The following is a 26,905-nucleotide window of genomic DNA, read 5'->3' on the forward strand; positions in this document are numbered from 1 at the left end:
GCTACACATGGTATTGAGGCTGGTTATGTCCGTGCATTATGGCGAGCTGGACACAGCGTAATCACTAGCACTTGTTACAGGCAATTGGGTACAACGCGACAAGTCTATGCCAGTATCCTCGTGAATGACAACTTCACCGTTTCAATTTAAAAATAGATGTGCTATAACCTGTGGCACTAATTACCGTTAACGATCTACAAGGGCTCAGATATTAGAAAAAGGGTGTTAAAGTATCGTTTTAAGCTGACATGTAGTCCGTCTGAGTCGTTGCGTTTCTGACCTGTCCTGACAGCACGGTGACATTTGCCAGGCCCGGGTTGAAAAGAAAAGATCAGAGGGCATATAAGCGAGGTCGACAACTCAAGACTTGAGGCTTCAGTAAAGGCGGTAGTATGTCAAAAAGAGATAAATTTCAAGTCTGATAAGAGACTATTAAGAGCGCAAAAGCTGAAAAGGGTACTAGAAGGGTCATTTTTGGCATTAAATGCTTTTAGTAGTACCATGTGTATTATTTTGCAGCATTTTCCGCTGCTTTTTGTAACTCGGTCTTATAAGTTGTATGCGATTTCAGAACCATTCCACCGGGAAACCATAGCCCCGATAGTGGGAAAGAATAAAATACAAAAGGGAGACGGGGATAAACCAAAAACGGGGTGCGGAAAGTCAACGCCACACTAGCCATCGATAATCCGAATCATCTATCAAAATTCATCTGTACTTTCCCGATCCTCGTTATCATATCCCGGAACTTTTATAAACTGATTTTAACAGCATTTTATCTTCTCGCAAAACGCTAAAGGATTTGTTTTGACTGGTGTGCCTCGGCAAAAACAAAGCAATATCATCCTCGTGGCAAACATGAGGTTTTTACTTATATATTCCCCCCAAAAAAATGTGATTTATTATCTCCTGGAATGGACCAAGACGCCACACCCGTCGCACAGAAAGAGCTTATCGGCGTTTTTTCAGACTGGACTGAAGTGGTACCGGGCCCGGATCAAAAGTCGGTCTTGGAAGGCGTGAGAGAGTTGCATACGAAATTGAAGGCCAAGATTTTCGGGGCTTTCGGAAGTGACTTTAGCATGCGCTATCGACGATCGTCCTTGCGATCAATGTAAGCCCCCTAGTTTCTAGTTTCTTGGATGTTTTGCTCATTTCAGTGTTAATACGGCAGTTGGGGAATCGAATAGGGACCTAGCAAGCATGACATATGGCCAACTTCCTAGTGCACCTGTGGTGCTCGTCTTTGAGTCCTCTGAGGGCAAAGCTAATAAACATCTCCAAGATCTTGGTTCTGATAATTTTAAATGTATGCGTCTCATTTTCATCCCTCGTTTTGTACTTATCTGTTATTAGTTTACTCGCTTATCGAAGAGTTCAAACAAGAAATGGGCACGATGACCACGACGGTGTGGGAAATGCGTTGTGAGCTGGACGGGACAAAGAATGAGTTGAAAGAGACAAAGAATGAGTTGAAAGAGACAAAGAACGAGTTGAAAGAGACAAAGAATGAGTTGAAAGAGACAAAGAATGAATTGAAAGGGGCAAAGGAGACTATAGAGCGCCAGGGGAAGGAGCTGAACGGTGCAAAGAAGACCATCAAGCGCCAGGAGAAAAGGATAGGGTACCTGGACAAGGCTATCGAGCGTCAGGAGAAAACGATTGTCTCGCTCAAGGAGGAACACCAGAAAGTAAGTTACTCCTACTTCCGTATTTCAGAACTAATTATGTAACAAATGCAGGACCACAAATTTCATGCTTATCTACACCTCCGTGCCCTCCTGGATCAGTCTTGCAAGAAAATTGCTCACGAATTTGGCATGGAGAAATGGAACGCTTTTGTTCGGGAGAATGGCAATCAATGTTCAGCCATGATCTACAGCCGATTTTCCAATTCACTTACGCTGGAATGCATTGACTTTCTCTGTGATGATCAAAGTGTGGTCCGCCTACGAGGAAATGTGATTGCTCACCATGAGGAAACGGATAAAATGCAACAGGCCATTACAGATGATGATGTGGTTGAAGATGATCGCAAACACCTTTTAATGTTATTCGACTTTATTTCTCAAGAGATGGCAAACTAATTCTTCATAATAATAAGTGTACTAGTATGGTTGTTTCAATCTATATTTGAAAATGTCCTCAACCGTCTTTCTCATGAGTGACAACACCGTTTCCATTTAAAAATCGATATGCGATACCCGTGGCCCAGTAACACACAATGAATCCACAAGGTTTCAAATATTAGAAGAAGGGTGTTAAAGTAGTATTGTCCTGACAAGTGACATTCTGGTTTAAAAGAGGGTATACAAGCAAGGCCAACAAGCCAAGACTTGAAATAAAGGCGGTAGTATGTTAAAAAGAGAGATAAGTTAAAAGGATACTCAAAAAATTATGACGCTTCAATCCATCGTCGTCGAACCAGATCCCCAAACCCAAATTCCCCATCCCCATCTTCCTCCTGATTATCATCATTGTCACCACCACCAGAACGCCAATCCACAATGACAGGCAAACCCATCATCATTCTCCTCTCATTTCTCTCCTTCCATCGTCTTTCAATGATGTCTTCAGCGACTTGCCAACTCTCTTGATGTCTTTGTTGAGGTATAACGAAATCCCAATCGTATGACTGTTTGGGCCAGGTGAGATCGACCATATAGTCTTTGAAGAGATGACTTGGTGCTAAACCCTCGCTGACGACACCAAGGACGATACGAGGATCATGCATCCCAAGAGACATTCTCGTAAAATAATGCAAAGAACGTTCATGAACGATCGTCGATATCAAGGGACCCCCTTGAGACCAAGCATCCGGAGAAACATTAAGAGACAAATACGAATCATCCAATAAATCAAAATCATTAGTCCACCAATTGACACAAGCCAGAATGATGACTTTGAGGTGGGGTAGATTTTGACAATAGTGAAGGGTATCGCCTATACAGGATTCCATTTCGGCGAAATTGTGGTTACGTATGCCGATAGTCATAAAGTTGACGGCGATGTGGGTCAAGTTGGTTAAGGCTTCTAGGGTTGACCAGTCATAGACTCGCCAGTAATAGATGTCTAGGTGGGTGAGGTCGCGGAATATGCGGTGTGTGAAATCAAGTCGAAGTTCACGTAAAGCCTGGACGGATGTGGAAAACCTCCGCAAATCCTTGAAGAGGAATGGGTCTCTGGAATCTTGACCAACAACATGTGTCGAAGTGGTGACTTGGTTTTCGTCCAAAACTTCAAGTTCGGTGTATCTGAAAGGTGTATCGGCTTCACTGTCTTTTCTTCGTCTTTTCTCTTGTTCATCTCTCCACTCTTCTCTACCGACCCTGAGTTTGCCAAGGCTAAAGTTCAAGTCCAAAGCTCGCAAGGTCGGAAAAGTGGTACAATCGTAGGCCAGAAAGCCGACGACATAGCAGGCATGCGAGATATACCACGCTGCAACGGATTTCAAACCCTTTAGACCCCTGCCTAGGGCGATCAGCTGTTCCATCTCGGGGGTGGCATGGCCATATATGTGGAGGGATTTGACGTGTTTCGCAAAGAAAGCAGTGGTTTTGGTCTTTGAGAAACGTCGGTTGCGAAAGGTGCGATAGAAGGCGGCGAAGCTAGTGGCGTCGTGAAAGGTGAGGTTGCGGTAGATGAGGGGTTCTACCCTGTGAGGGAGTTGAGATGGGAGAGGATAGAGGGAGGGATGGCGTACCAGTGCTGGACTTGTCGAGAGACCTGAGCGAGGTGGACGGGGATGGGTCTGTCCTCGACGGCGTTTTCGAAGACGAGGCGGGCGATGTCGAGAGGCAGCTCAGGCATGGGGAGCGTGGCTGTGTGTGTGTGCTTTTTATATTCAGAGCTACGATGCCCCTTGCAACGCACAAAGCACCTTCCGGTACTTTCTTAGTTCATAGTGCTCACTGCGCGCGCTCACTCCTTTCTAGGCTTTCTCCTGCCCTCCATCCACTCTGCCCCGCCCTTCTTCACGTCCGTCGTCCCCCCCATCCCACCCCGCCCCCACCGCTAACCTTTTCCAGCCAGCAACCCAACCCCGTCTCCCAGGCCGTGGTCACGGATCACTGGATAAAGCTTATTTTGTCGTACGCGAGGTACCGCAGACTATGGACGCTGCGACTAGAAGATGTAGAAACGCCTGGAAGCGACTGGGACGAGATAGTACGGAATACCCGAATCAAGCGTACCTCTGACCTTTTCTTCCCTTTCATCAATCTCATAGTTGTCTCCAGGCCGACTTTTACCTGCCCATTTGTCTGCGATCCTGGCCACCATGGTCCAACGAGGTTGCGCCGCATATGAACCTACCAAGCAAATCAGGTCCGTGTTGCTGTACTGGCGTCTTCCAGAAGAATGGGCAGATGCTCTTCACCGCTGGGTATGTTCATTTCTCTTCAACACACCAGACGGAAATGTTGATTTCATTTCAGGCGGTCGATACTGGCCAGCTGAACACTATCATGACATTCTACGAGATCACAGACCCTCAGATTGCCTCCCCCCTTTCTGGTATACCCGCGTCTCTGCTCAAGAAGGCGATATCCATCTTGTCCAAGAGTGGGAGAGCACAGACCATCAGCATAGCAGACGGAGAAGGCGTCCGGTTCTTTGCTGGAGGTAGATGAACCCCTCGCTGTAGTATATAATTACGTCACATGATGCCCTTGTAATGTATTTTATCTTATCGCCTTTCTCTGGCCACCAAATACGAGAAACAAAAAAAAAGGTAAGGGCGACTGTTTGTTCAACGACGCACGCTCACCGTTTTTTTTTTGCAGGCACATGCTCGTCCTTCCAGGGTCCTCGTCCATCTCCAAACCCAAACGCGATGCCCTGTTGCGCACTATTCAAAAAACTTGTCCGATAGTGACATCCATCGATGCAGTTTGGCTGCATCTTGTCAAATGTCGCACCACGTCACTGCAAGACGAATTGGTGGACACCGCGTCCTCGCCCCGAAAGATCCTAGACCAGTTGTTGGCATACGGTGATAACACTCAACTGCCATCCACATCCGAGTCTCTCTCTATCGGGAAAAACGTTGTATACGTCATTCCAAGGCCAGGATCCATATCCCCATGGTCAAGCAAGGCTACCGATATCGCCAACTTGTGTAACCTCAACACTCACATTGAGCGCCTCGAACGTGGTGTCGCTTACCTCATTGAATCCACCCAACCTTTCATTTCCGACCATCTCTCCCAATTCTCCGCACTCATTCATGATCGTATGACGCAAATTATACAACTATCTCTCCCCCAAGAAGACCTTATCTTCGCTCATCATGAACCTCGACCCCTTGTCACCGTCGATCTTCAATCCGCCATCCACACAGACCCCAAACTGAAACTCGCAACTGCAAACAAGGAACTCGGTCTCGCTTTGGCACCAGACGAAATCGACTACCTCGTCGATGCTTACGTCTCTGGTTCATCAGCAATGGGACGAAATCCAACCGACGCTGAACTATTCATGTTTGCTCAAGTTAATTCTGAACATTGCCGTCATAAAATTTTTAATGCTTCCTGGACCATTGACAATAAACCCCTTGAATCTTCTTTATTCCAAATGATTCGCAACACGGAAAGGATCAGTAATACGGGTACTATTTCCGCCTATTCCGACAACGCAGCCGTTCTTGAAGGTCATCCCGCCTCCCGCTTTTCCGTCGGAAAACGTTCCAAAGGTGGTCCCAACCCCAATCTCGATTACCTCTATCAATCAGAAAAGGAAGATATGCCCATTGTCATCAAAGTCGAAACGCATAACCACCCGACGGCCGTTTCACCTTATCCTGGCGCGGCAACGGGTTCAGGTGGAGAAATCCGTGATGAAGGTGCCGTTGGACGTGGTTCGAAACCTAAAGCGGGTCTCGCAGGATTCACGGTATCCAATCTCCTTATCCCAGGTTTCATTCAACCTTGGGAAACCGATTTCGGTCGACCTTCTCATATCGCCTCGGCTTTGGATATCATGTTGGAAGGTCCTATTGGTGCAAGTGCATTTAATAATGAGTTTGGGAGACCGGCTTTGACAGGGTATTTTCGTACGTTTTCGGAAAGTGTTCCGATTGATGGGGATGGTGTGAAACGTGAAGTTTGGGGGTATCATAAACCTATTATGATTGCTGGTGGATATGGAAATGTCAGGCCTCAATTTGCAAAAAAATCGCCTTTCAAAGCTGGAGCGAAGATAGTTGTTCTTGGAGGACCTGGTTTGCTGATCGGACTTGGTGGAGGAGCGGCTTCGAGTCAAGTTTCGGGTGCGAGTTCGGCCGAATTGGATTTCGCTTCGGTGCAGAGGGAGAATGCGGAGATGCAGAGAAGATGTCAACAAGTTATTGATGCGTGTGTTGGACTTGATGAGGGAAATCCGATTCAGAGTGTTCATGATGTTGGTGCTGGGGGGTTGTCGAATGCTTTACCTGAATTGGTTCATGATTCGGGGTTGGGAGCGATTTTTGAAATTCGGGATGTGTTGGTGGCGGATATGGCTATGTCTCCGATGGAAATTTGGTGTAATGAAAGTCAGGAGAGGTATGTTTTGGCTATTAGTGAGGAGGGTATTGGAGAGTTTGAGAGGATTGCGAAGAGGGAACGATGTCCGTTTTCGGTTGTGGGTGTTGCGACTGAGGAAGAAGATTTGGTGGTGACGGATAGGTTGTTGGGTGGGGATGTGATCAGGCTGAAAATGAATACGTTGTTTGGGAAACCACCGAGGATGTCGAGGAGGGATATGCGTAGAGTGGTTGAGAGACCTGATTTTGATCCATCTCTTGCTGCATTCTTTTCCCCGACGATATCGACCCTTCGAGATCGATTGGAGGAAGCTGTACAAAGGGTGTTTCGATTACCTTCAGTCGGTTCCAAGTCTTTTCTCATCACTATCGGAGATCGTACAATTACAGGTCTTGTAACTCGAGATCAAATGGTTGGTCCTTGGCAAGTCCCAGTCGCAGACGTTGCAGTTACTCGTTCGTCATATGGTTTCGATACTATCACAGGAGAAGCCATGGCCATGGGTGAACGGACACCACTCGCGTTACTCAACGCGGCAGCATCGGCTCGTATGGCTGTAGCCGAATCTTTGACCAACATCGCTGCAGCGTCTATTTCGGATATCTCGCGTATCAAGTTGAGTGCTAATTGGATGTGTGCTGCGTCGAAGGAGGGGGAGGGTGCGGCTTTGTATGAAGCTGTTCAGGCGGTTGGGATGGAGTTGTGTCCTGCTTTGGGTATTGGGATACCTGTGGGTAAAGATTCTATGTCGATGTCGATGAAGTGGAGGGAGGGTGAAGAACAGAAGGAGGTTAGCGCTCCGTTGTCGTTGATTATTACTGCCTTTGGGCCTGTGAAGGATGTGAGAAGGACATGGACACCCCAATTGCGTACGGATGTGGCTGAACCTTCGGTTTTGGTTTTCTTTGATTTGGCTGGTGGAAAAACGAGAATGGGAGGTTCGGCATTGGCGCAGGTTTTTAAAGAGATTGGGACTGTGTCACCGGATGTCGAGGATCCCGCGGTGGTGAAAGCGTTTTTCCAAGGTTGTCAGGTGGTGAAGGACAAGGAGCCTGGATTGGTTTTGGCATATCATGATCGCTCTGACGGTGGTTTGTTTACGACCATCGTCGAAATGTGCTTTGCAGGCCGTATTGGTGCTGAGATTTCGCTGGATAGTCTCCATTCTCATCCGAACCCGATCTCGTTGTTGTTCAATGAAGAGTTGGGAGCGGTTTTTCAGGTCAAGGAGTCGGAGATTCAGAAGTTGTCGGGGATTTTTGTGGGTGTTGGATTTCCCTCGACTTTTATTCACGTTTTGGGACGCGTGAATAATGGTGGAAATCAACTGGTTTCGATTATTCATGGTGGAGAGATCATTTTCAACGCTCATCGTGCCGATTTGCAACAAGCTTGGGCAGAGACGTCTTACCGTATGCAAACGATCCGTGATGACGCCGCCGCTGCGAAAGAAGAGTTTGACCTCATCAAAAATGAAAACCATACCGGCTTGTATTACGATCTCACGTTCAGCTACAAACTCTCAAGAGATTTGTTCCGCCGTCCTAAAGTTGCGATTCTTCGCGAACAAGGTGTGAATAGTCAAGTTGAGATGGCTTGGTCATTCACCGAAGCTGGCTTTGATGCTGTTGATGTTCACATGTCTGATATCCTGGGTGGCACCGTTTCTCTTAGTGAATTCCGTGGTTTGGCTGCCTGCGGTGGATTTTCGTATGGTGATGTTCTAGGTGCTGGGAAAGGATTTGCACACTCGGCGTTGCTGAATGATATTGCTCGCAACCAATTTGTGGACTTTTTCAATCGGGAAGACACGTTCGCTCTTGGAGTGTGTAATGGTTGTCAATTTCTTTCTCATCTTCGTGAGATTATACCTGGGACAGAGTCGTGGCCGGATTTTAAACCGAATCGAAGTGAGAGGTTTGAAGGTCGGGTTTCGATGGTGGAGATTGTGGATAATGAAGTGACGAAGAAATCACCATTTTTATCGGATATGGCGGGATCTAAATTGCCTGTTGCTGTCGCGCATGGGGAAGGTCGTGCATCGTTTTCAAAAATGGATCAGCAGAAAGAGGTATTGGAAAATAAGGGTTTGGTTGCGTTGAGGTATGTGGATGAGAAAGGGTTGCCGACGGAAGTGTATCCGTTGAATCCGAATGGGAGTGTGGGGGGTATTACGGGTGTGCAGACTCCTAGTGGGCGAGTGTTGGCACTGATGCCTCATCCTGAGAGGGTGGTGACTTTGGAGAGTAATAGTTGGTATCCTCCGGAGTTTGTGGAGATGTGGAAGGGAAGTGGACCGTGGTTTAGGCTTTTCCAAAATGCTAGAGTATGGTGTGGGTAATCGTTTATTGGGTAATTTGTTATTTCTTAGAAGAAAGGAAATGTTATTTGCGGTTTCGTGTTAATCTCTGCACGTGATGGTGTATTTGGCACGCGACGCGTTAATGATGCACGCCAAACGCGAGAACCAACAATGTGTGTAGCGTGCGTCGAACATAGCGCAGCGCTGCTTCACTTGTTCAGATGTCCTCTATCCCCTCATCGCTCTCTGTTGGTGGCGAGTGCCCCATCTGCTTGGAATTAAAAGACATCAACATTTTCGAAGTATATCCTTGTGGCAAGTCTGTTCCTTTTGCGTCCTGGACTCCCCCCGAGATATATATCTAACATATTATAAAACGTTGTAGGACATTGTTTTTGTAAACCCTGTCTCGTCAATCTCCAACCACCACCCAATAAAAGGAAAATCAGTTGTCCACTATGTCGAAGGACATTCCACAGAGACCTGGAAAGAAGTAAACTTGGATTCCAACCGGTTATTTACGATTCGAGCAATGTCGGACAAGTCATAGAAGGGATTAACCTCATGGATAAGACGTGTAAAACGGTTAGCGTCAAACGTGCTCATAATAAATTGACCAAGGCGGCGGAAGAGATCGATAATGATAATGCGGTGCGCTATATCACTATATAATTGGTTCTCGTCCCTTTTCTCAAGTAACCTTTGCGTTTGTGCGTATAGGCTAAACTGCTTGAAGCTATTGAAGATTTTGCGAAGCGGATAGTTCCCCTTTTTGAGGAGGTAGAGCTAGGAAGAACGAGGATACAAGAACTTGAAAATGACCAGCGTCACTCCTCTGAGCATCTTACAGCAAAATCACGTCAAGTTGAATCACTTCAACAACAATGTTTCGAACTTCATAGTTCAAACGGTGTACTTGAACAAAAATTCCTTGATGCGCTGGAATCTGCCGAACTCTTACAAACCAAAACTGAAGAATCTCAACGGCAATTGATGGAGGTGAAAAAAGGTCTTGTGATGAGAGAAGAGGAACATAGACAGGCCATAGATTCGTTGAAAAGGTTCAAGATCTCGGTGAGCGACAATGGTTTCACATTTCGAGCCTTGTTTGTTGATGGTAGCTTCCTGTTTATTAGGATGAAAGAAAGTCGGAGAAAGTCAGAGGTCTAAAGAGAGAGGTGATCGAGTTGAGTCAGAAGCTGCGACAAGTGAGAGAAGTGAGAGAAGAAGAGCAGGATTCACGGATGGTAAGAGATTTTGAATTTCGGAAGAAAAAGTGTCTCAACTCGGCCAGGATGTCGATCAAGAACATAAACCTACTACCACGGCACCTTTCGGAACCAATACTCATTTACCTGGCCTCTCGTCTTCTAATATAGCTGTAGCAGATGAGGGATGGAATGTCACTCGAAACTTTGGATTTGAAGGCATGCCCCGACCTGGTTTCGGTTCCAGGAGGGACGTAGACAGCAAGAAGATGAACCGTCTAACCAAAAAACAGCCACCTGGCGGCTCCAAGGCCAGTTCGAACTTTCCCTTAAACCTCGACGCGAAAGGACGGCCAAAGGCTGCAGTTCATATCGGACCAAAGTCGACCATCCGCGTCGCTCAACGATTCTGAACCTTTCATTATACCATTTTTGTAATATATCTCACAGCATTCATCAAACGGACTGTATGGCCTGAGAGACGGAGTGAATTGCGCTCATGGTGCATAAGTAACACGTGCATAGAGTGTACAGTCCCATAAAGATGCATGGGTGGACGCAAAAAAGAGAAAGTCGGGGAAGCGGGGTTTTGGGGAGTTTATTTCTGCACAAAATCAGTGAGCAACGGTCGAAAGTAAGATTTGATGACCACATACAAGGATGATACCATCGAAGCGTTGCTTGAACCATGCCATGGTATCCTCCTTCTTAATCCGATGTGTGAAGCCAATTCGGTTCTTCTTCGCTCTCCTCCGTGCAACGCGGGCCCCTGGTCTGCCCATGACAATGTAAAAGTCCATGCCGAAAATACCGATGCCGGGATCGTAACGAGCGCCCAGATCAATGTGTTCTTGGATACCAAAACCAAAGTTTCCGGTATCCGAAAAATTCTTGCGTCGCAGCTCGTACTCCTTCACCTTCAACCCACGCTCTAGAATCTCCTCGGCCTTGGGACCACGGATGGTAACATGACAAGCGATCTTTTCGTTACGGCGAATACCGAATGTTCGGACGGTGTAGCGGGCTTTTGAGGTGACAGGAGTTTGACCGGTGAGCTGTTCTAGCACCTTGGAGGCACGAGTGAGACGATCACCAGATTCACCAACAGAGATATCTGGTAGAATGTAGATCAGAATTACGATTCAGCACAAGTGTTCTTCAACGTACTGATGACCAGTTTGTCGATGCGGGGCTCCTTCATGGGGTTGGTGGGCGGCTTTGATTTTGGGTCGGCCTGGAAGAATAAGCTGTGGATGAGCTGGGATGGACGCTGCTGCTCACCATTTTGTCGGTATTGCTGGTGGTCTGTCGCTGCTCTGGCCTGGATGGACGCGCCGATGGGTGGCTGAAACCTTATCCGTTGTCCTGCACATTCCATCACGGACATCGCCGCATATCCACGTGACAACGTAAGCAGTTGTCGTCCGAGTTGTGTGTCCACTGTTCGGTGCTCCTGCATCCGAAAGAGCTTTTGCCATTTGCTTGCCTTGGTCCTTGGACATTCGATTTTCCGGGGCGTCTGTCCTAAACAAATGATTCACCACTGTGACGGGCATCGTGTCCGATGCGGATGAGCTCTTCGTCTGCAGATGTGAAGAGTTGCGAATTTATCCAACCCTGGTCTAAGTGCCTTCAACCAGCGGTGAGCTGCACGGTCAAATCGACACCTTAAAATACACTGAATGTGCTTATTGTTTGCGCCAGAGTCGTTACACTCGGTCGCCAAATTTCTCCGTTGAGACAACAGATCAAGATCTCATCAATCCCTTATATACTGGTTTTCGTTGGATTCGCCCCGTATTACAGAGAGTGCGTGAAGAAGCCGTAGGAAAGTCAGAGATCAGTCATCCACGCGTTGGGGTTTTTTTTTTACCTGTCGGAGTGATCCACTAACCTTACAAAGATTGATTCCTGCCTTACGTTCCCTGGCCCCACACACGATTCCGTTCGACAGATAGCCCACGGATGGTCCAGCTCCTTGAACACCTGTTCCAGATCTGGAAACGTCTCAATCTTTACCCGCATCTTACCCTACGCAGTCCAATGGGGAAGGGTTAATATGACAAAATATTACTTGCCGATGGACCAATAGTCAGTGTGTATCCGACGGTCCTTCACGGGGATTCCGGCATGGTAAGCCAGTGCTGAATGACCCTGATTTGATGAATGCTTACTAGGTGTTACTGGTCAGTCAACTGAGCACAGTGCGCGATCACGCCTCTGACAAATCCGAACGAGGCTCAATCATACGGCTACATATAAAGATCACCATTCCACATGCCGTTGACTTCAAGTCTACTACTTCCAGCTACACTACTCCCAATGTCAACGATGTCGTGTTGCATTTGCTTAGAGGGTCTGCAGTGCCCTGTCTCTTTGCCTTGTGGTACGTGCTCACCCCCTTATTTCCCCCTTCTATCCTCAACTGTGTTACAGGCCATATCTTCTGTCGCGATTGTCTGAAGAGAGTGGTACAAGCAGTCCAACCTTATTCAACCTTACATGCTTGTCCGACATGCCGTGCACACTACTACATTCGTAAGTTAGTTCTATACTATGACTAGCAAAAATCTCATTCCCACTCTCAGCATGCCCAAATTTATCGACCGTACCCCCTCATCTTCGCCCCTATATCATACCCAGTATAAGGAGGGTATATCTCGACCTTCCCTCGAAGCCCGAGCAAACCGACGCTTCGACATCGCATTCATCGGATGCCCTATCGACAGAAATTGCGAGACTGCGGGCTGAAAACGACGCCCTGCGGCATAACTGTTGCATGTGGCGAAAAAGAGCGGAAGTTCATTCAGCAGCTACTCTTGGTCTTCTGGAAATGTCAAAAACAGCCAAAGACCAGATCTTTCAGCTCGCTCAGGAACGAGATCAAATTCGCAATGAACATCGCAAACTAGAACATGATTATCAACAACAGAAGTAAGCCACACACATCGTGTGACATAGTTGTCGGGCGACTAATCAAATGCGTTTAGGGTGATCCTTCGATCCATAATGTCCAACACAAGCCCACAAATGTGTCCCCAATCGCCATCCGCCAATAATACCGAGCCAACTGCCTCAGTTTCCAGCTTTGATCCTCCCTCATGTCCGCCATCCCCACCCAATACCGAACGATCTCGGAAACGGCGGCGGACTGATATGGAAAATGATGCCGACTGTCATCACCCGCCAGCCAAATTCGCGCGGTCAACTAATTCAGTGACGGAAACACTATAGACTCGCCCACACTTTTTTTTTTCCTGGGACCATTACGACTCTTTTCTTCTTATTTGGTTCGAGCTCAGACGGCAACATCAATCCATGTCTTTACGGTTTTTACGACCTCACATTGTCATAATTTATAATATCATAGTCGCACATCACAAATTACTATTCCCGATGAAAGGTTGAATGATCGCCGAACCGGAGTGATGTTGATCTGCCTCGAGGCATACTGGTAATACTCAGAGTCTCCAGGCCAACCCAGGCCTTAATTCTGACACGACTTTCTCATTCCAGGCAATGTCGACTGCATCATCCAGAACGCCCCGGCTCACAATAATGGCGCCAGAACCATTTGACCACCCGGATGCCGACGTTATCCTCCGTTCCTCGGACAAGGAGCCTGTCGACTTCCGAGTCTTCAGACTATTGTTGTCTCTAGCATCGCCATTTTTCGCCGTGATCTTCACTCTTCCTCAATCAAATTCGCCCATCAGGGTGGAAGAATACGAGGATGGCGTACCTGTCATTCAAATGTCGGAGGACAAACGGACCCTCAATCTTTTGTTGCAATTTTGTTATCCCATCGCGCTGGTTGATATGCCCCGATTATCATCATTGCAGGAATTACAAACAATCGCGCAAGCTGCGCTGAAATTTGAAATCGGCGGAGCTCAACGGTTTGTGAGGAAGACCATGTTGGAAGCCCGGTTCATAGAATCTCAGCCCCTGAGAGTATTCGCCATTGCATGTCGATTTGGATGGGCTAATGAGGCAAAGGCGGCGGCGCGATATACTCTCCGGCAACCACTTTCGAACTCGGCTTATTTTGAAGAACTCACACAGATCACTGCGGCATCATATCACCGGTTACAACAATATCATCGGATCTGTGGTGAAGTAGCTGCGTCTCATGTTAAAATGCAACCTGCGCTAGCAGAGTTTGACGACGAGTGGACCTGGGTCCAGTGTCAAAGATGTCCCGGAACCAATGCTCGCGCGAGTAGGGATTTAGGATACCCGGATTCGCGCAGATGGTTTGCGGGATGGGTTGGTGATGTTGCGGCAGAGGTTCAACAGCGACCATGGGGTGTAGTTGTGAAGAAATTTGATTTCAGAGAAAAAGCCGTTTCAAATGCGCGGCGTTGTCCTATATGTGGACCGCGGGCAGCTGGAGATTTGGAGGCCTTCTCGGAGATGCTGGCAGTTGAAATCGAAAGGGAGTTGGCTTCCGTGCGTTTTACATACATTTACGTCGGAGACTCGCAGCTCAATTTTGCGTCTGACTTTCAGATTGAAATAGATGTCGACTTTAGCCAGGAAGCTGCTTGTGGTTGGGATTGAGTGTTAGGTTCGGACGATGAAGCCGCGGATCTTTCTGTGTACTCGAAAAAGAGTGCCCTTTTTTCCAAACTGTACCACCACCATCCATCCGTGTCTGACACGCATCTTCCCAGTCCAGAATCACTCAGTCCTTCTAGGATCTGGATGGCGCTAAGAGGAGCCTCCGTCCTCATCTATTGAGCCCGTTATGGGCTAGAGCTTGAGACATAGTGCCGTAGCCTTGTCATTAGGATGCTGAATTATTCATCGGCTACCTTCGCCACTGACGGCGCCGACCCTATTTTCTGTTCATTGCCACGGACCAACGTGACAATGTCCCCTGGGCATGTCAATCTATAATCTGTGAATCTGTGAATCTATGAATCTCTCTTTACGCCGCGTGACAGTACGTTATTAAAGTTCTTCTGCTGGTCAGGGCTGGTCAGCGGACTGGTCAGCGGATCTCAGGAAAGGTCACGGGCTTACGTAGTTGACAGTGGCAATGGCACGCGAGTGATTTCTGATTTCCAGGTATTTTTATCGCGACTTAAATTTCACCCAGCCCTTGGCGCAGTATCAGTGATGTTCAACACTCCAAGCTTTCTTCGTGGGGCGCGGGTGTGCTATTGTAACTTACTCACATGATGACTTACTAACATCACGGCGACGACGTGGCATCGTGAGTAAGAATTGTCAACGTTCCATCGACTAGTTAATCTTCCAAATGTCGTTCTAGGCGAGAGAACCCGTTCTCGCGGTCGCGGCGATAGGGCCATGTGCGTGAACCGCGTGAGCCATGCCTCAGCTGGAGTATTATTTGGCGCTGACGCTGTCCTTATTTTGACGGAAAGTGTATTTTCCGGATTCCCAGTGCGACCTTTCACTGAGTTTCAATTCAACAGCTCTTTGAAAACCCCTTGGGGTCTTGCCGCGGAAACAGTACCCGTAGTTCAATACTTGCGGTGATTAGCCACATGTGGCGCTGACCATGCCGCCAAAAAGGAACGACCACTCGGAGGCACCCCCATATATGTACAAGCAAGTGCTGCGTGAACTCTACCTTCAATTAAACGACATTGCACACAGATGATCCGATAACGCGCGACCTGAATATATGATAAGCATGGCAATTCTACCCGTACTGACTCTTCTTTTCGAGCATACGATCAGGGTGTGAGAGAGGGATTTCATGTCTCAATGTCTCAATCTTGAAGTATTTGATACCGTATTCTGTTCACGATATGATCCTCATGATGTTTTTGGTGGTTCGACCGGTCACAGGGCTTTGGATATATCATCAAGACCAAACTCATGGATATGAACATTGCGGAATATTGTTCAGTAATGTTATCTGTACCAATACTCGTCCTTCCCGTCCATTGATGCGTTTACGTCTCGTTTCAGCGCCAAAGGGAAACACGGGATTCAATCATTCATATCATGTCATCATGACATCGCAGAACATCTCAGCCGACCTCGTGAGCACGTTGAGACGCCGCTTCCTCATCCCAAGCTCTTCACAACTCAAATCACCCGGTGTTATTCCGTTCCGTGGCTTACTGATATACATGGCGCTTCTGATTCAGGCCCTGGAAATAAGGGATTGATCGGTCATGCTCTCGCGAACAAAATCTGTGCGGTCTCTGATGTGCAGTGGAATATCTGATTCTGTACAATTTCAAAGCAAGCGGTCCAGGACAAGTGCCGAAGATTGCTAATGAATGAGGTGCAAATGCATGCGAGGGTCTATCTCTCCTGGTCTCCTACTAGGATTCATTCAGGGCCACATATACGCAAGGGGTTTGAACGTTGGACAATGTGTTATGTCGGACTCGGAACAGCTCGGTTTGATAGACGATTTCGAGAGCCAACAACCGTAATCAAGCATGGAAACGAACCCGACCGTTGAACCTTTCCCGCCGTCTATGGCACTCTGGTGTGAAGGCTAGCTGGCTAGCATCCAAAAACATGGAGAGTTGATTTCAAAAAGGCTTGTCATCTTGTCTCGCCGGCGCCGGCAGCGCAGAAAATTCGCGATCCTAGATTCTATCATGACTTGATCTGCACAGGGCTTTGTGCATTGAGGCCCATGATACTATCGCTCGGAGTTGTACTGTGGCTCGCCGAATCGTCCCTCTCAATATATTCACATGTTGGAGGAGACGCACTGCATCATGGGTAAAATTTCGCCGACAATACTAACACTGCTCCACCCTGCTCATAGAATTTCACCATGTCAATCAGGCTTCTAACAGTCTAACTCCATGGGTATTCAGTCGAGCGAGCGAAATTTCTCTCACATGGGGTGGTTACGTAGACAATTAGGCTCCAATGTTCTCCAATTCCTTCTGATGTAAGTCTCAACGTATTGCTACTTATCAGATAGTTGACTCCGCCAGATGTCGATCGATAGCTAAACAGAAAAAAACAAGCAACAGAAGGCATAGCCTACACATCGTTATCACAATAGTTCTGACCCGGTGAAGAACAGAAAGAAATCAACTCTACTTTATGGGCCCCTCAGCTTAGGTTGACGCCCTTTATCTGCAATGGGATGGGAAAAAAGCTTATCTGAACTAGCCATATTCTTCCTTCCCTTGATCTTCCTTTTGTGCCTTGCCTTTTGTGCTCGTTCTTTTGTCCTCTCCTATCATCCTCCAAGCTCGGCTTAGTTCACATTGGACGCACCATGAAATTTTGTTGTGTGCTGGCAATAGCGACAACTATACTGGGCGTAAAAGGCGACACAGAAAGGCCAGAAGTGAATCCGTCTGGGTTACTACATCAAAATACAATCACCGTCCAAACCGAACGCACTCCTGGTCGATTACGAAGTTTAGTGGAGAACTCCGGAATATGTGGTGAGTGATTCCTGCAAATATGTATCTGCTTTCTTGCTAAACACGACATGTTGTCTTCAGAAACGACAAGTGGGGTGTACCAGGCTTCAGGTTACGGCGATATAAGCTACGATGGAAGCCTGTGGTAGGTGTCATGTGGCCAACTCAACTTGACTGCATCCAACCCCTATGATCTCGCCTATCAGGTTCTGGTTCTTTGCCGCCCGTAAAAACCCCGACACGGCCCCTCTTGTGCTCTGGTTCAATGGCGGGGTAAGTGACTGCCTCATTTGAATTGTAGACGTCAATCGATACTTCTCGCAGCCAGGAGAGTCTAGTATGGCTGGCCTTATGCAAGAACATGGACCTTGTCGCATAAACAACGACTCTCACACCGTGTCACCGAACGAGTACTCTTGGAATGAACGAGTCAATATGCTTTACATTGATCAGCCAGTCGGTGTCGGGTTTTCAACAGGAAATAGGACAATCAGTACTACGGCGGCAGCAGCAGCAGATGTTTGGAACTTCACGCAAATATGGCTTTCTGATCCAAGATTTTTGCGTTATCAAAGTAGAGACTTAGGTATTTGGACTGAATCGTATGTGACAATGCAGTGACTATTCCGAACATTACTCATGGGCAGGTACGCACAGATATGGTGGCCATTATGGCCCGGCATTTGCTTCGTGAGTGACTAAAACCCATCGTATTTGCAAACCTCACATTTGGAATAGATATTTTTTGTCTCAAAACGAGGCCATAGCTTCTGGGCAACTGGAAGGAATTCCGCTTAATCTCAAGACGATGGGTGTTGGCAACGGTTTAGTGGTTCGTGTCATTCAACGAGCTCACGTAACTCAGCACTGAGTCACGGGTCAGGCTCCTTTAATTCAGTACCAGGGAATCCTGGATTATGCCTCTAACAACACTTACCGCACTTTCAACTCTAGTGATCTTTCCTTGGTAACAGCGGCTTGGGAAAAACCTAAAGGTTGCAAAGATCAAGTGAGTAGCCAGTAGAATTTTTTACATTCGGACCTTAACTTCGACTTCCAGATCGCGACGTGCTATAACAATGGAACCGATGCAGAATGCTCTAATGCACAAGAGTTTTGTAACTTAAATGTCGTGGGGCCACTAGCTCAGAACATCAACGTAAATAATACCCCATTTGAAGTACTGCTGCCAGCTCACATTGCCCATTTGTTCCCCAGCCTTACTACACTCCCAATCCTCCGACAGACCCATATCCCCACGACCCAGAGGCATACCTGAATTCCATGAGATCCTCTATTGGGGCTGAAACTGAATGGTTCATGATGAATGATAGTGCCGCCATGAATTTTGCAGCGACAGGTGCGCTTGCATCTGCTGCCATCACTGTGAATGTATGATAAATGTCCACAGGCGAATGGATGAGAGATTTTAGTCGCGATGTAGAGCGTGTAATTAACGCTGGAGTCAGAACACTCTTCTATAATGGAGATGCTGTACGATATTCTCTTGGTACCTCTCCTCTTGTGCGGCTAAATATCTTGGTATCTAGGATTTAACCATCTGTTATCAGGGCTTTCAACTTATGGTGAGTGTCTTTTCGGTGGTTTGTACCTCAAATAGATAGCTCACCTATCATAGCTCGATGCCCTTAACACTACCTTTTCGGAAGAATACCGTCAACAGAACTTCCAAAGTTTTGTTGTTTCCGGGCAAGCCGCTGGTCTTTACAAAAATGCGGGGACCTTTTCATATGTTCGTGTCTTCGGAGCTGGCCACCGCGCAGCGGCATATGGGGTGAGCGTCCTCTTTCTTCCTACCATTGACTCCGAACATTCTAACCCCTCTCTAGTACGGAAACTTAAATCCAGGACAAGCGACGTTCCAGATGTTCAATCAGATTATGGCAAATCAATCCATCGGTAATGGTGGTTCTGGACCTGATTCGGACCGCACGAGTCATGATGGCTCGAGCTCGTTGGAGAGTTGGGGGACTTCAAATGTATTCTTATTGGCCTTACTTATGAGCTGGGTTTTCTTGTGAATACGTATACCCTAGATATCATTAGGGGTTTTTGTAATTTATGTTACTTTATTTCGCTGTGGCTCTAGTTACCTTCGAGGTCTGGATCGTGTTTCCTGTCATGTTCTGTTTTACAACATACTTTCATTTCATATTGTCCATATTGCCGGTGCGGAAAATCAAGCTTTTTAGCGTCCCTATAAACTGAGCTGAAATTCAATATTCATTGGTCAACTGGTCACAGCTGCGATGAAAATGCCCAATCTCCGGACGTCAGAAGACGATTTCCGGCGTCTGGGACCTGTGGGTGAATCAATAAAACTTGACGCCTTCAAGTTTACATCGACCGGAAGCCAACAAATTATTGAACGACGAATAAGGGCAAGGAATGGCTACAGCTTTACCCACTGCATTACATCTCCACTCAATCTGAATGGGAAGTGAATTTGGGTTCGGAGAAATCGATTTTTCTTTCAGACGGATACATTGCATTTATTTATTACTGTTTTCGTCAATTTGAATGTTATTATATCCGAGCATCTATCTTATCCTTCAGGAAGTTCAAGGCGATAACGTTGGCCAGAAATCGAATGAGTTAGGAAACCCACAGCACATATTTGATTTCCGTATTTAAAATTATTAATGACGCTATCAAAACGAAAGTGGACCTAAAGTAGAAAAGACAGTACCAAATTAACCAGACAGAAGAGTGAAAGAGAGTGAAAAAAATGAAGCAAAAACAAAAAGTAGAAATCTCCCTGAGCAGATTCTATTGATATTCCACGAGGCCATAATACATTTCGGCAACAATAAAAAGCTATCAGAATAGCAGTCGTCCTAAGCATCCAGGAGATACTCGTTGCAAGGCGACGCGACATCTATAGGCAACGGCTTCAAGGAATGCCTAAAGCGGATGTCATTAACTAATTCAGCGTATTTAAGATGTACTCACTGCGAAAGAACCCGCGCGCCTTCCTATGTACCTGCGTGCAGAAGCCAAAAATACCCGTACACGCCTTGATACCCTCACTTTGAAACGCGCAAGGTAACCACGACAAATTGTCCGTACACGCGAAACCTAAATTAAAACGTGATTAGGATATGACGCGTCCACGAGAATCAGGCGCGTAGATCAAATAAGAAGCTAGTAAACTTCGGCGACTTACCCTATATTCCAACGTCTTTTCATACGGATGTTCCTGCATGTTAACCTGCATAAGGAACGCAAGGATGAGAAAAGGATGGCGGACCAACGAAGAAGCACAAAACTTACGACATGCGCACTGACCCGTTCGTACAGCTCTAAGGAAAACTCGCGCTGTGCGTAAGGATTGGATGGTGAAACTTGCATCAAAGGGGTGAGAGGCACAAAAATGCCTCTGGAGGGCTCGGCAGAAGGGGAACGGACAGCAGGATATGTGAATGGGTGAGACGGCTTTTGGAATGGTACAGATCCAATTTCTGGTTGCGTATCACTTGAGCTACACGAAGAAGCGCGCGTCGTCCCGTTGTCAAGGTTGAAGAAGGAAGAGGAGGCCATGGTCGTTGTAGAACTCAGGTAGGACGAGTGTGAACGATAGTACTGAAGTTCAAGGCGGGAAAGCGCCCAGAAATGAGGCGTATTCGTTCTTAAAGCTTTAGGATACCTCCGAGCCAATGCCATCAAACTTCCACTTGCGTGCCAATTTTCTACATGTTCAACATTCTTGAGCTTCCTATCTCTGCTCCCGTCTACAGATGATGACATTCGGTTTGATTTCCTTGAGGGGAGCAGCTACGCGACTAGTCTGTTGTACGGCCAGTAGAATTCCTGTGGCACAACGACCGGTGTCAACCTCGAGTCTGGGATTGAGAAGAATAGCCTCTATCATTGCAAGGTCGTGAAGACACACACGGAAAGGCGGCATAGAAGGAAGCCGAACCTACACGACCACCCAATATGCTCTCGACGCTGCTCATCGACGGTCGCCCGTAAGTCACCACTAAAACCACCGACTCCCTGCTGAACCAGTCGTTGTCGATACATGGCAGGAAGAGAGGTTGCAGGGGATTGTTGGAAACCCGTCAACACGCTGTCCACTAGTTGTTTTCACGTTGCTACCTCTCAAATAGCCTTCATCCTCCCTCTCCGCCAATACCAGGTCAATCTTTGAATCCTTCCAGACAGTAAAACTTCGGTGCGCGTCGAACTATCATCCAATAGGATATGAACGCAAAGCTTGAGCGAAAGCATTACAACCTGTGAAGTCGAAACTTGTGCTTTCCGATATTTGAGCTCGCGCAGTGGGCATAGAATCAACGCAACTTCAGATATTGCAGACAGCTCTTCCTATAAGCCGTCGAATATTCCGGGTAGACGGATTCGAGTCAATTTTCTCTCGACCATGCGGCGCTCGGGTCTCGTGGGGCGGGTGGCGGTGCCGACCCTGACGCGACGCCGACTTTGATGTGAGTCATGCATCCCGCTCTCTTTCTTCCACCATCTCGAATTGAAACTGATTTGTCCTGAGATTATGGTTTGAGTGTTTGTTTCCGAAACCCCAAGACCGGACAACATGATCCAAGAATTTGCCGCAAGACACAAGGAAGTTTGATGAACCTGCCTCAGAAGACTCTTTGAACCCAAGATTGAGCGTGATAAAGCCTTCGGATTCTCCAGGAATACGCAAGGATGCAAATTCCCAGATTATTGGTCTGCATCAAGACCGGCTGTCCAAGAAATGGCGACGTAATAAGGGACCTCAGCTGCCGTATTGGTTTATCGTCAATGGTTCCCGATTCGGTCCCAGAAAGTGCTGACGGTGAAGTCCAAGCATCTCAAAACGAACAAGGCCTTGAGAGACAATGCAATGATCTTGTGCGGAATTCATGAAGAAGAATGTTCACTGGTTATATGATTTTTCTACTAGAAGATGTGAATATGCTCTACCTCGAAAAAACAAAGACTGCGGACGTACCATCTGAAGGTCATATTCTCTGTTTACTCGTCTATCCCGTCTACTCCAAGTTGCTGGTGATTGTGACCGTTGGAATGCATAGAAGCATATTCCGTGTCGTGGCTAAACTGGAATGTCCGATGTGTGTGAACACCAACGTCGGCAGGAAATGCACATGCGGACTGAAAGACGCGGTAGGAAGACGGTGTCGCTACTCGTAAACAATTGAGGAAACCTGGCGTAGCCAAAGAGGTCAATGTTTGTGGCAAGAAATTAAAGGTGTTTTTGTTTTGGGCGGATCAGCCACTGAGCTTGGACCACCTCCCCTGACCAAGCATCACAATCCTCATAGCCCTCTCTACTATTGGCTCTTCCTTCAGAACCCTCTCTACTACATTTACACCGACAACGAGGGGTATTTTAGACCAAGTCTCAGAACATACTTGAGTCACGGACGGTTCAAACTCGCGGTTCAATATTCAATATCCGACCATCGCACCAGCTGGACCCCACCCCGTTCTTGACGCCATACCACTTCTCCACCACAACCACCTCTCCAAGTTCTTGTCTTTTCTAGCCGCAGCAACACACCAACCTCTCCCTGCGCCTCGTCAGTTTTGCGCCCGCCAGATCGGTGAAGAAGGCTCGCCCGATGTCAATGACCTCGACTGCTTCGGCGGAATGTGTGCGACTGCGGGATGTTGTAGAGTGTAGAGTCAACTGGAGAGAAATGTGGCTGGGTCTGGATTGCTGAGTTTCTGGCGTTGAATTTGTACGCGCTTCTAGTGTTGATCCGCATTGTCACTACTTCTGGATTTTCCCTATTCATTCTCTCCTTATTTGCCTTATGGTCGCATTCTCTCATCATCTTTCTGAATACTGTGCGACAAGACTCAAACCTTGCTTTGAGATTTGGATATTTGACGCGAGAAGCATTTTTCTATCTTACAGGAAGAAGAACCAGATTTACAAAGTTCCTACCGATCGAAATCTCGCGCCTCAGTTCTTTGGTCGATGTCTCCATGCCACTTCTCGATGAGCAAGTGAGCTCAGAACTACAAAATTCACCAATACTTTATCACTTAGTGCCCTTTCTCCGCCGGCTCAGCACGCGGTTCACACCCACATTCCACTTACAACTTGAAGGCTCTGGATGAAGCATACGCGTCGTAAAACAATACCAGTGTCCGATTGTAAGCAAATCCGTTTGCAATTTTAGGAATAAAATTATGATGATATATTGTAAATCTAATAAGTAGGTCGTATCCAGATGACTGAACGTGTTAAATGGCCTTAATAATTCTCAGTACTATCAAGCTGAGGTTACTGAAAGTCTTAGCAGTCACTACCAGGAATGAGATCGTCAAATATGTATATGATCATTGATGTTGAGATGTTGATGAACTGCTCTAGGCCATCAATAACCGGGTCGGGCCGACGTCCAGATCTTCCAATCTAAGACCCATTATTATCATGTCCATGGGCGTCCTCCCCGACACAAACGAAGCATACGGAGCAAAGGAATACTGGTAGGTCATATACATTGATAAACCCTCGAATTTCTATGTTCATGAAGATTATACAGGGATCAAAGATACTCGCAGTACGTCCAACAGATCGAATTTTGAAGGTATTGCGGCATGTAGAACTGATTTTCTCTTTACAGAGAAACCGAAAACTCGGATTTCGATTGGTTCAAATCGTACAAGGATCTAGCTGAAATACTACACGAGCTCATTCCGAACAGAATGTCCAGAATTCTGATGTTGGGCTGTGGTAATTCAAAGTTGTCTGAAGATGTACGTACACTTTTTTCGCGCGTTCAGACTTGAAGAACGGAAAGGGATGAGTCTTGACATTTTGAAGATGTGGGAGGATGGGTATAAGCACATTGTCAATACCGATGTGCGTTTTTCTTTTCCAATTGTCATTAAACCTGGAGCAGAATCAATCCTTTTTTTGAACAAAACTTCTGTAGTATTCCAAAGTCTTAGTTGAAAACATGAAACAACGTCACGGCGAGGCACGACCAGAGATGGAATGTATGTCTTCTGTTTGAACAGATATAAGAAGTTCAACGGGTTTGAAGGGTACGAAATGGATGTCCGTGATCTAAAATTTGACGAGGAGTCATTTGATGTCGCGATTGATAAAGGTACGCCTCCTTTACCAATAGTCTTTGACGAACCCTTCTTTATCAATCTTACAAAGGGACTATGGATGCTATGATGACAATTAAGGGCGATGTATGGGTAAGGCTGATGTTTACTATCCAACCCCGATCCATCATTTACTCAACACTTCTCAGGATCCCCCAGAGCAAGTTATCAGAGATTGCAATAAAGAAGTTGATGAAGCCCTACGGCGAGTTAAATCTCCCTCTCGATTATCCCACCATCTCATAAAAGCAAAAGAGTGCTTCGCAAAGGTGGATCTTTTATTTATCTAACATTTGGTCAGCCACACTTCCGCCGAAGGTATTTGGCAAGACCAGACACAACTCTGGAAATTAGAGCTCTGGGAGATGCTTTCCATTATTATTTGTACATAGTTCGTAAGATTTGAGCAACTGAGCGACGCAACTAATTCCGCAAACCGCTCGGCATCCAGCATTACACTAACCAATAACCTTCGAACATACAGGTATTTCCCATTATAGCTAGAATAAAAATTTGACGTTTCTATAGAAATCGAGCAGTGGATTCTCGCCGTTCCGCAGTGTAGTCTTTCCCAGATCAGCATAGGTTTCCATAAATTTTGCATGGGTGAAAACGCTCGACTTGCGTTCTCCCACTGGTAATCCGCTGGTAGAGGTCATGCCATCTACAGGAAGTCGTCGGTTTGATCGCGAGTGATACGAGTCAAAGAAACCAGCCCCCGTTGACAAGGGGCTTGAACTTGTCATTAAAGGTGACATGATCCCGCCAATGTCTGAATGTGGTTGTGAAAGAATATGTTCATACATATCTCGTAGGCGCTCGAAATCCGTGGGAAAGAAGATGTCAAAATACCCTTGCCTCACTAAGAGTGTTGAGCATGGCACCGTGACATTGCGGAAACGCGTCTGAACAACGGGAGAATTGACTCCTTTGATGGTATCAGGTAGGGACGAGAAGTCAGATAAGAGGAGGCGATGTCGGGGAAAGTGAGTTCGTAGGGATTTAAGGAGACTCAGTAGGCGAGTTGGAATGTATTCTGCCCGGGAAAGATTGGGAGCGAACGGAAGGGAGGCGTAGATGTTGCGGAGTGATTCCGAACGTTGCAAAAGAGTGGGCATCGGAGGACTATGGCCCAGACGTGCGCGAGTTTTTAGGAATGAAGCAATTAATGGGTCCGTAACACCTGTGTAGATCATGTCAAAGTCGCCTTGTTCGTCGATAGTCACGACGCCCTGGTAGGGCTTCATGGTGCGAAGGTCATAGCGGACGACGTCGTGTGCGAAGTTGTCCTTAAAAACGAAACGAATACGAAGATATGTAAGCGAGGCAATGTAAAAAAAGGAAAAACACTGACAATGACTTCCAAGGCTAGGAAGAAGCACGGGGCGGTTTCTCGTGTTTTCCAGTGAAAAATACTCTGATGCGTGACTTTAACGCAGCCGTGATGTCTCGCCAGGTTTTTCTTTTGCATTTTGGCAAGATTACCACTTATTTCAATGATGTTGTAACGCGTCCGCTCATAAACATCGGGGTAATGCTCCTTCAGAAGGTCTAAAATGCTCTCTGCCAACGAACCATTTCCTGCGCCAATTTCGTAGATGACAAAGTCCTCATACGGAAAATACTTCAGCAGGTATTCTGATACCAAACATTGACCGAGTGCTTGACCATAATAAGGCTAAAACAATTTTTATTTAGATACCGAAGGGGAAGAACGCTCAACAATACTCGCCTTGAACAATTCTGTTGGAGTATGCCACAACTGTCTCCCAGGACCGTCATGTCTATCAGCACCATATGCAGCATACCTCTTCGCCACCTCTTCCTGGAATTCAGTCGAATCCCGCAGTTTCCAGAATTCAAATGGCGTCCGTTGAGCATCGAAAATATTGACTTGCTTCGGAAAATATCCATAGTGGGGGTTATAAAGGGAGTCTTCGATAAAGTCCCGGGCAAGCATCTTCACTCCTTTGGGCGGAACACTCTCGTGCTCCAACATGTTAGCGTCGACCAACTTGAGCTGAATTTGAGCGGGAGTAGGCTCAGCACCTAGAGAACTTTTATTGTAATTCCATTTGTCCTTGGGTTGCGGCAGTGGCTCTTTCGAATGGTTCTTGAAACGTACACGAGTAGTAGAGAACTGTCGACGGGCCACAGTGGACGGCGGACGCAAAAAGCTACGGGGGTGGTAAAGAAGACATCTGGAGGAGCATGCCCTCAACGATGTCATTAGGGGTTGGGGCGGCGTCAGAAATGCCGAGAGCGTCGAGGACGAAGTGGACTCGAGAGTCGAGACAGGTCAGGACGCGGTGTTAAGGAAGACATGTGACCAAATTTGCAGATTCGTTTCATCTAATCTCCAACTCTCTTCTT

The 26,905-nt window shown here is 46.8% G+C and overlaps 12 protein-coding genes across 12 annotated transcripts; 8 read left to right on the forward strand and 4 right to left on the reverse strand.

Annotated features, from left to right (window-relative positions):
- The first annotated feature begins 914 nt into the window (after positions 1–914).
- AGABI2DRAFT_178791 (hypothetical protein) lies at positions 915–2,144 on the forward strand. Its single transcript, XM_006461702.1, has 4 exons — positions 915–1,114; positions 1,175–1,309; positions 1,357–1,691; positions 1,743–2,144. The coding sequence occupies exons 2-4, from the start codon at positions 1,204–1,206 to the stop codon at positions 2,085–2,087; spliced, it is 786 nt and encodes a 261-aa protein (XP_006461765.1). The 5' UTR covers positions 915–1,114; positions 1,175–1,203; the 3' UTR covers positions 2,088–2,144.
- Positions 2,145–2,525: 381 nt separating this feature from the next.
- On the forward strand, positions 2,526–3,804 carry AGABI2DRAFT_136682 (hypothetical protein; the record flags this gene model as incomplete). The annotated part of the gene is made up of 2 exons (XM_006461703.1): positions 2,526–3,656; positions 3,704–3,804. A coding segment is annotated over exon 1 (165 nt), but the record flags the coding sequence as incomplete, so codon positions are not given.
- Positions 3,805–3,854: 50 nt separating this feature from the next.
- Positions 3,855–8,906, forward strand: AGABI2DRAFT_178793 (hypothetical protein; the record flags this gene model as incomplete). Its single annotated transcript, XM_006461704.1, has 6 exons — positions 3,855–3,886; positions 3,936–3,978; positions 4,029–4,189; positions 4,239–4,384; positions 4,437–4,623; positions 4,805–8,906. Coding segments are annotated over 6 exons (4,630 nt in total), but the record flags the coding sequence as incomplete, so codon positions are not given.
- Positions 8,907–9,390: 484 nt separating this feature from the next.
- Positions 9,391–10,447, forward strand: AGABI2DRAFT_143559 (hypothetical protein; the record flags this gene model as incomplete). The annotated part of the gene is made up of 4 exons (XM_006461705.1): positions 9,391–9,477; positions 9,547–9,900; positions 9,963–10,073; positions 10,121–10,447. 4 exons carry the CDS (start codon positions 9,391–9,393, stop codon positions 10,445–10,447), a joined length of 879 nt encoding a protein of 292 aa, XP_006461768.1.
- Positions 10,448–10,648: 201 nt separating this feature from the next.
- AGABI2DRAFT_136687 (hypothetical protein) lies at positions 10,649–11,318 on the reverse strand (the record flags this gene model as incomplete). The annotated part of the gene is made up of 3 exons (XM_006461706.1): positions 10,649–11,148; positions 11,202–11,268; positions 11,316–11,318. 3 exons carry the CDS (start codon positions 11,316–11,318, stop codon positions 10,649–10,651), a joined length of 570 nt encoding a protein of 189 aa, XP_006461769.1.
- Positions 11,319–11,731: 413 nt separating this feature from the next.
- Positions 11,732–12,151, reverse strand: AGABI2DRAFT_185875 (hypothetical protein). The gene has a single exon (XM_006461707.1). It carries the CDS (start codon positions 12,057–12,059, stop codon positions 11,904–11,906), a length of 156 nt encoding a protein of 51 aa, XP_006461770.1. The 5' UTR covers positions 12,060–12,151; the 3' UTR covers positions 11,732–11,903.
- A 214-nt stretch (positions 12,152–12,365) lies between these two features.
- On the forward strand, positions 12,366–12,972 carry AGABI2DRAFT_71771 (hypothetical protein; the record flags this gene model as incomplete). The annotated part of the gene is made up of 3 exons (XM_006461708.1): positions 12,366–12,420; positions 12,471–12,572; positions 12,623–12,972. The coding sequence occupies 3 exons, from the start codon at positions 12,366–12,368 to the stop codon at positions 12,970–12,972; spliced, it is 507 nt and encodes a 168-aa protein (XP_006461771.1).
- A 562-nt stretch (positions 12,973–13,534) lies between these two features.
- Positions 13,535–14,908, forward strand: AGABI2DRAFT_193161 (hypothetical protein). Its single transcript, XM_006461709.1, has 2 exons — positions 13,535–14,486; positions 14,547–14,908. Exons 1-2 carry the CDS (start codon positions 13,554–13,556, stop codon positions 14,595–14,597), a joined length of 984 nt encoding a protein of 327 aa, XP_006461772.1. The 5' UTR covers positions 13,535–13,553; the 3' UTR covers positions 14,598–14,908.
- Positions 14,909–17,265: 2,357 nt separating this feature from the next.
- On the forward strand, positions 17,266–19,458 carry AGABI2DRAFT_143562 (hypothetical protein; the record flags this gene model as incomplete). Its single annotated transcript, XM_006461710.1, has 13 exons — positions 17,266–17,437; positions 17,498–17,561; positions 17,623–17,689; positions 17,741–18,002; positions 18,064–18,106; positions 18,155–18,248; positions 18,315–18,425; positions 18,477–18,575; positions 18,635–18,776; positions 18,828–18,958; positions 18,988–19,002; positions 19,056–19,211; positions 19,267–19,458. The coding sequence occupies 13 exons, from the start codon at positions 17,266–17,268 to the stop codon at positions 19,456–19,458; spliced, it is 1,548 nt and encodes a 515-aa protein (XP_006461773.1).
- Positions 19,459–20,257: 799 nt separating this feature from the next.
- On the reverse strand, positions 20,258–21,184 carry AGABI2DRAFT_118627 (hypothetical protein; the record flags this gene model as incomplete). Its single annotated transcript, XM_006461711.1, has 4 exons — positions 20,258–20,341; positions 20,390–20,515; positions 20,604–20,648; positions 20,711–21,184. The coding sequence occupies 4 exons, from the start codon at positions 21,182–21,184 to the stop codon at positions 20,258–20,260; spliced, it is 729 nt and encodes a 242-aa protein (XP_006461774.1).
- A 2,662-nt stretch (positions 21,185–23,846) lies between these two features.
- AGABI2DRAFT_118628 (hypothetical protein) lies at positions 23,847–24,822 on the forward strand (the record flags this gene model as incomplete). The annotated part of the gene is made up of 8 exons (XM_006461712.1): positions 23,847–23,902; positions 23,959–23,976; positions 24,040–24,172; positions 24,240–24,278; positions 24,352–24,415; positions 24,463–24,528; positions 24,585–24,625; positions 24,682–24,822. The coding sequence occupies 8 exons, from the start codon at positions 23,847–23,849 to the stop codon at positions 24,820–24,822; spliced, it is 558 nt and encodes a 185-aa protein (XP_006461775.1).
- A 47-nt stretch (positions 24,823–24,869) lies between these two features.
- On the reverse strand, positions 24,870–26,800 carry AGABI2DRAFT_205657 (hypothetical protein). The gene is made up of 3 exons (XM_006461713.1): positions 26,256–26,800; positions 25,887–26,210; positions 24,870–25,821 (listed from the first exon to the last, which is right to left on the reverse strand). Exons 1-3 carry the CDS (start codon positions 26,760–26,762, stop codon positions 25,033–25,035), a joined length of 1,620 nt encoding a protein of 539 aa, XP_006461776.1. The 5' UTR covers positions 26,763–26,800; the 3' UTR covers positions 24,870–25,032.
- Between the last annotated feature and the right edge of the window lie 105 nt (positions 26,801–26,905).

Source organism: Agaricus bisporus, assembly GCF_000300575.1.
Source record: "Agaricus bisporus var. bisporus H97 unplaced genomic scaffold AGABI2scaffold_6, whole genome shotgun sequence".
Taxonomy (NCBI): Eukaryota; Fungi; Basidiomycota; class Agaricomycetes; order Agaricales; family Agaricaceae; genus Agaricus; species Agaricus bisporus.

Bases quoted from the DNA above. Each gene is read 5' to 3' on its own strand.
- AGABI2DRAFT_205657 (XM_006461713.1), bottom strand. From the start codon at position 26,762: ATGACATCGTTGAGGGCATGCTCCTCCAGATGTCTTCTTTACCACCCC. The intron at 26,211-26,255 runs GTTGAGCGTTCT...AAATTGTTTTAG, and splicing joins AATTGTTCAAGGCGAGTATT to CCTTATTATGGTCAAGCACT. The intron at 25,822-25,886 runs GTCAGTGTTTTT...TTCGTTTTTAAG, and splicing joins TCCTAGCCTTGGAAGTCATT to GACAACTTCGCACACGACGT.
- AGABI2DRAFT_193161 (XM_006461709.1), top strand. From the start codon at position 13,554: ATGTCGACTGCATCATCCAGAACGCCCCGGCTCACAATAATGGCGCCA. The intron at 14,487-14,546 runs GTGCGTTTTACA...TCTGACTTTCAG, and splicing joins TCGAAAGGGAGTTGGCTTCC to ATTGAAATAGATGTCGACTT.
- AGABI2DRAFT_178791 (XM_006461702.1), top strand. From the start codon at position 1,204: ATGACATATGGCCAACTTCCTAGTGCACCTGTGGTGCTCGTCTTTGAG. The intron at 1,310-1,356 runs GTATGCGTCTCA...ATCTGTTATTAG, and splicing joins TGGTTCTGATAATTTTAAAT to TTTACTCGCTTATCGAAGAG. The intron at 1,692-1,742 runs GTAAGTTACTCC...TAACAAATGCAG, and splicing joins TCAAGGAGGAACACCAGAAA to GACCACAAATTTCATGCTTA.
- AGABI2DRAFT_185875 (XM_006461707.1), bottom strand. From the start codon at position 12,059: ATGCGGGTAAAGATTGAGACGTTTCCAGATCTGGAACAGGTGTTCAAG.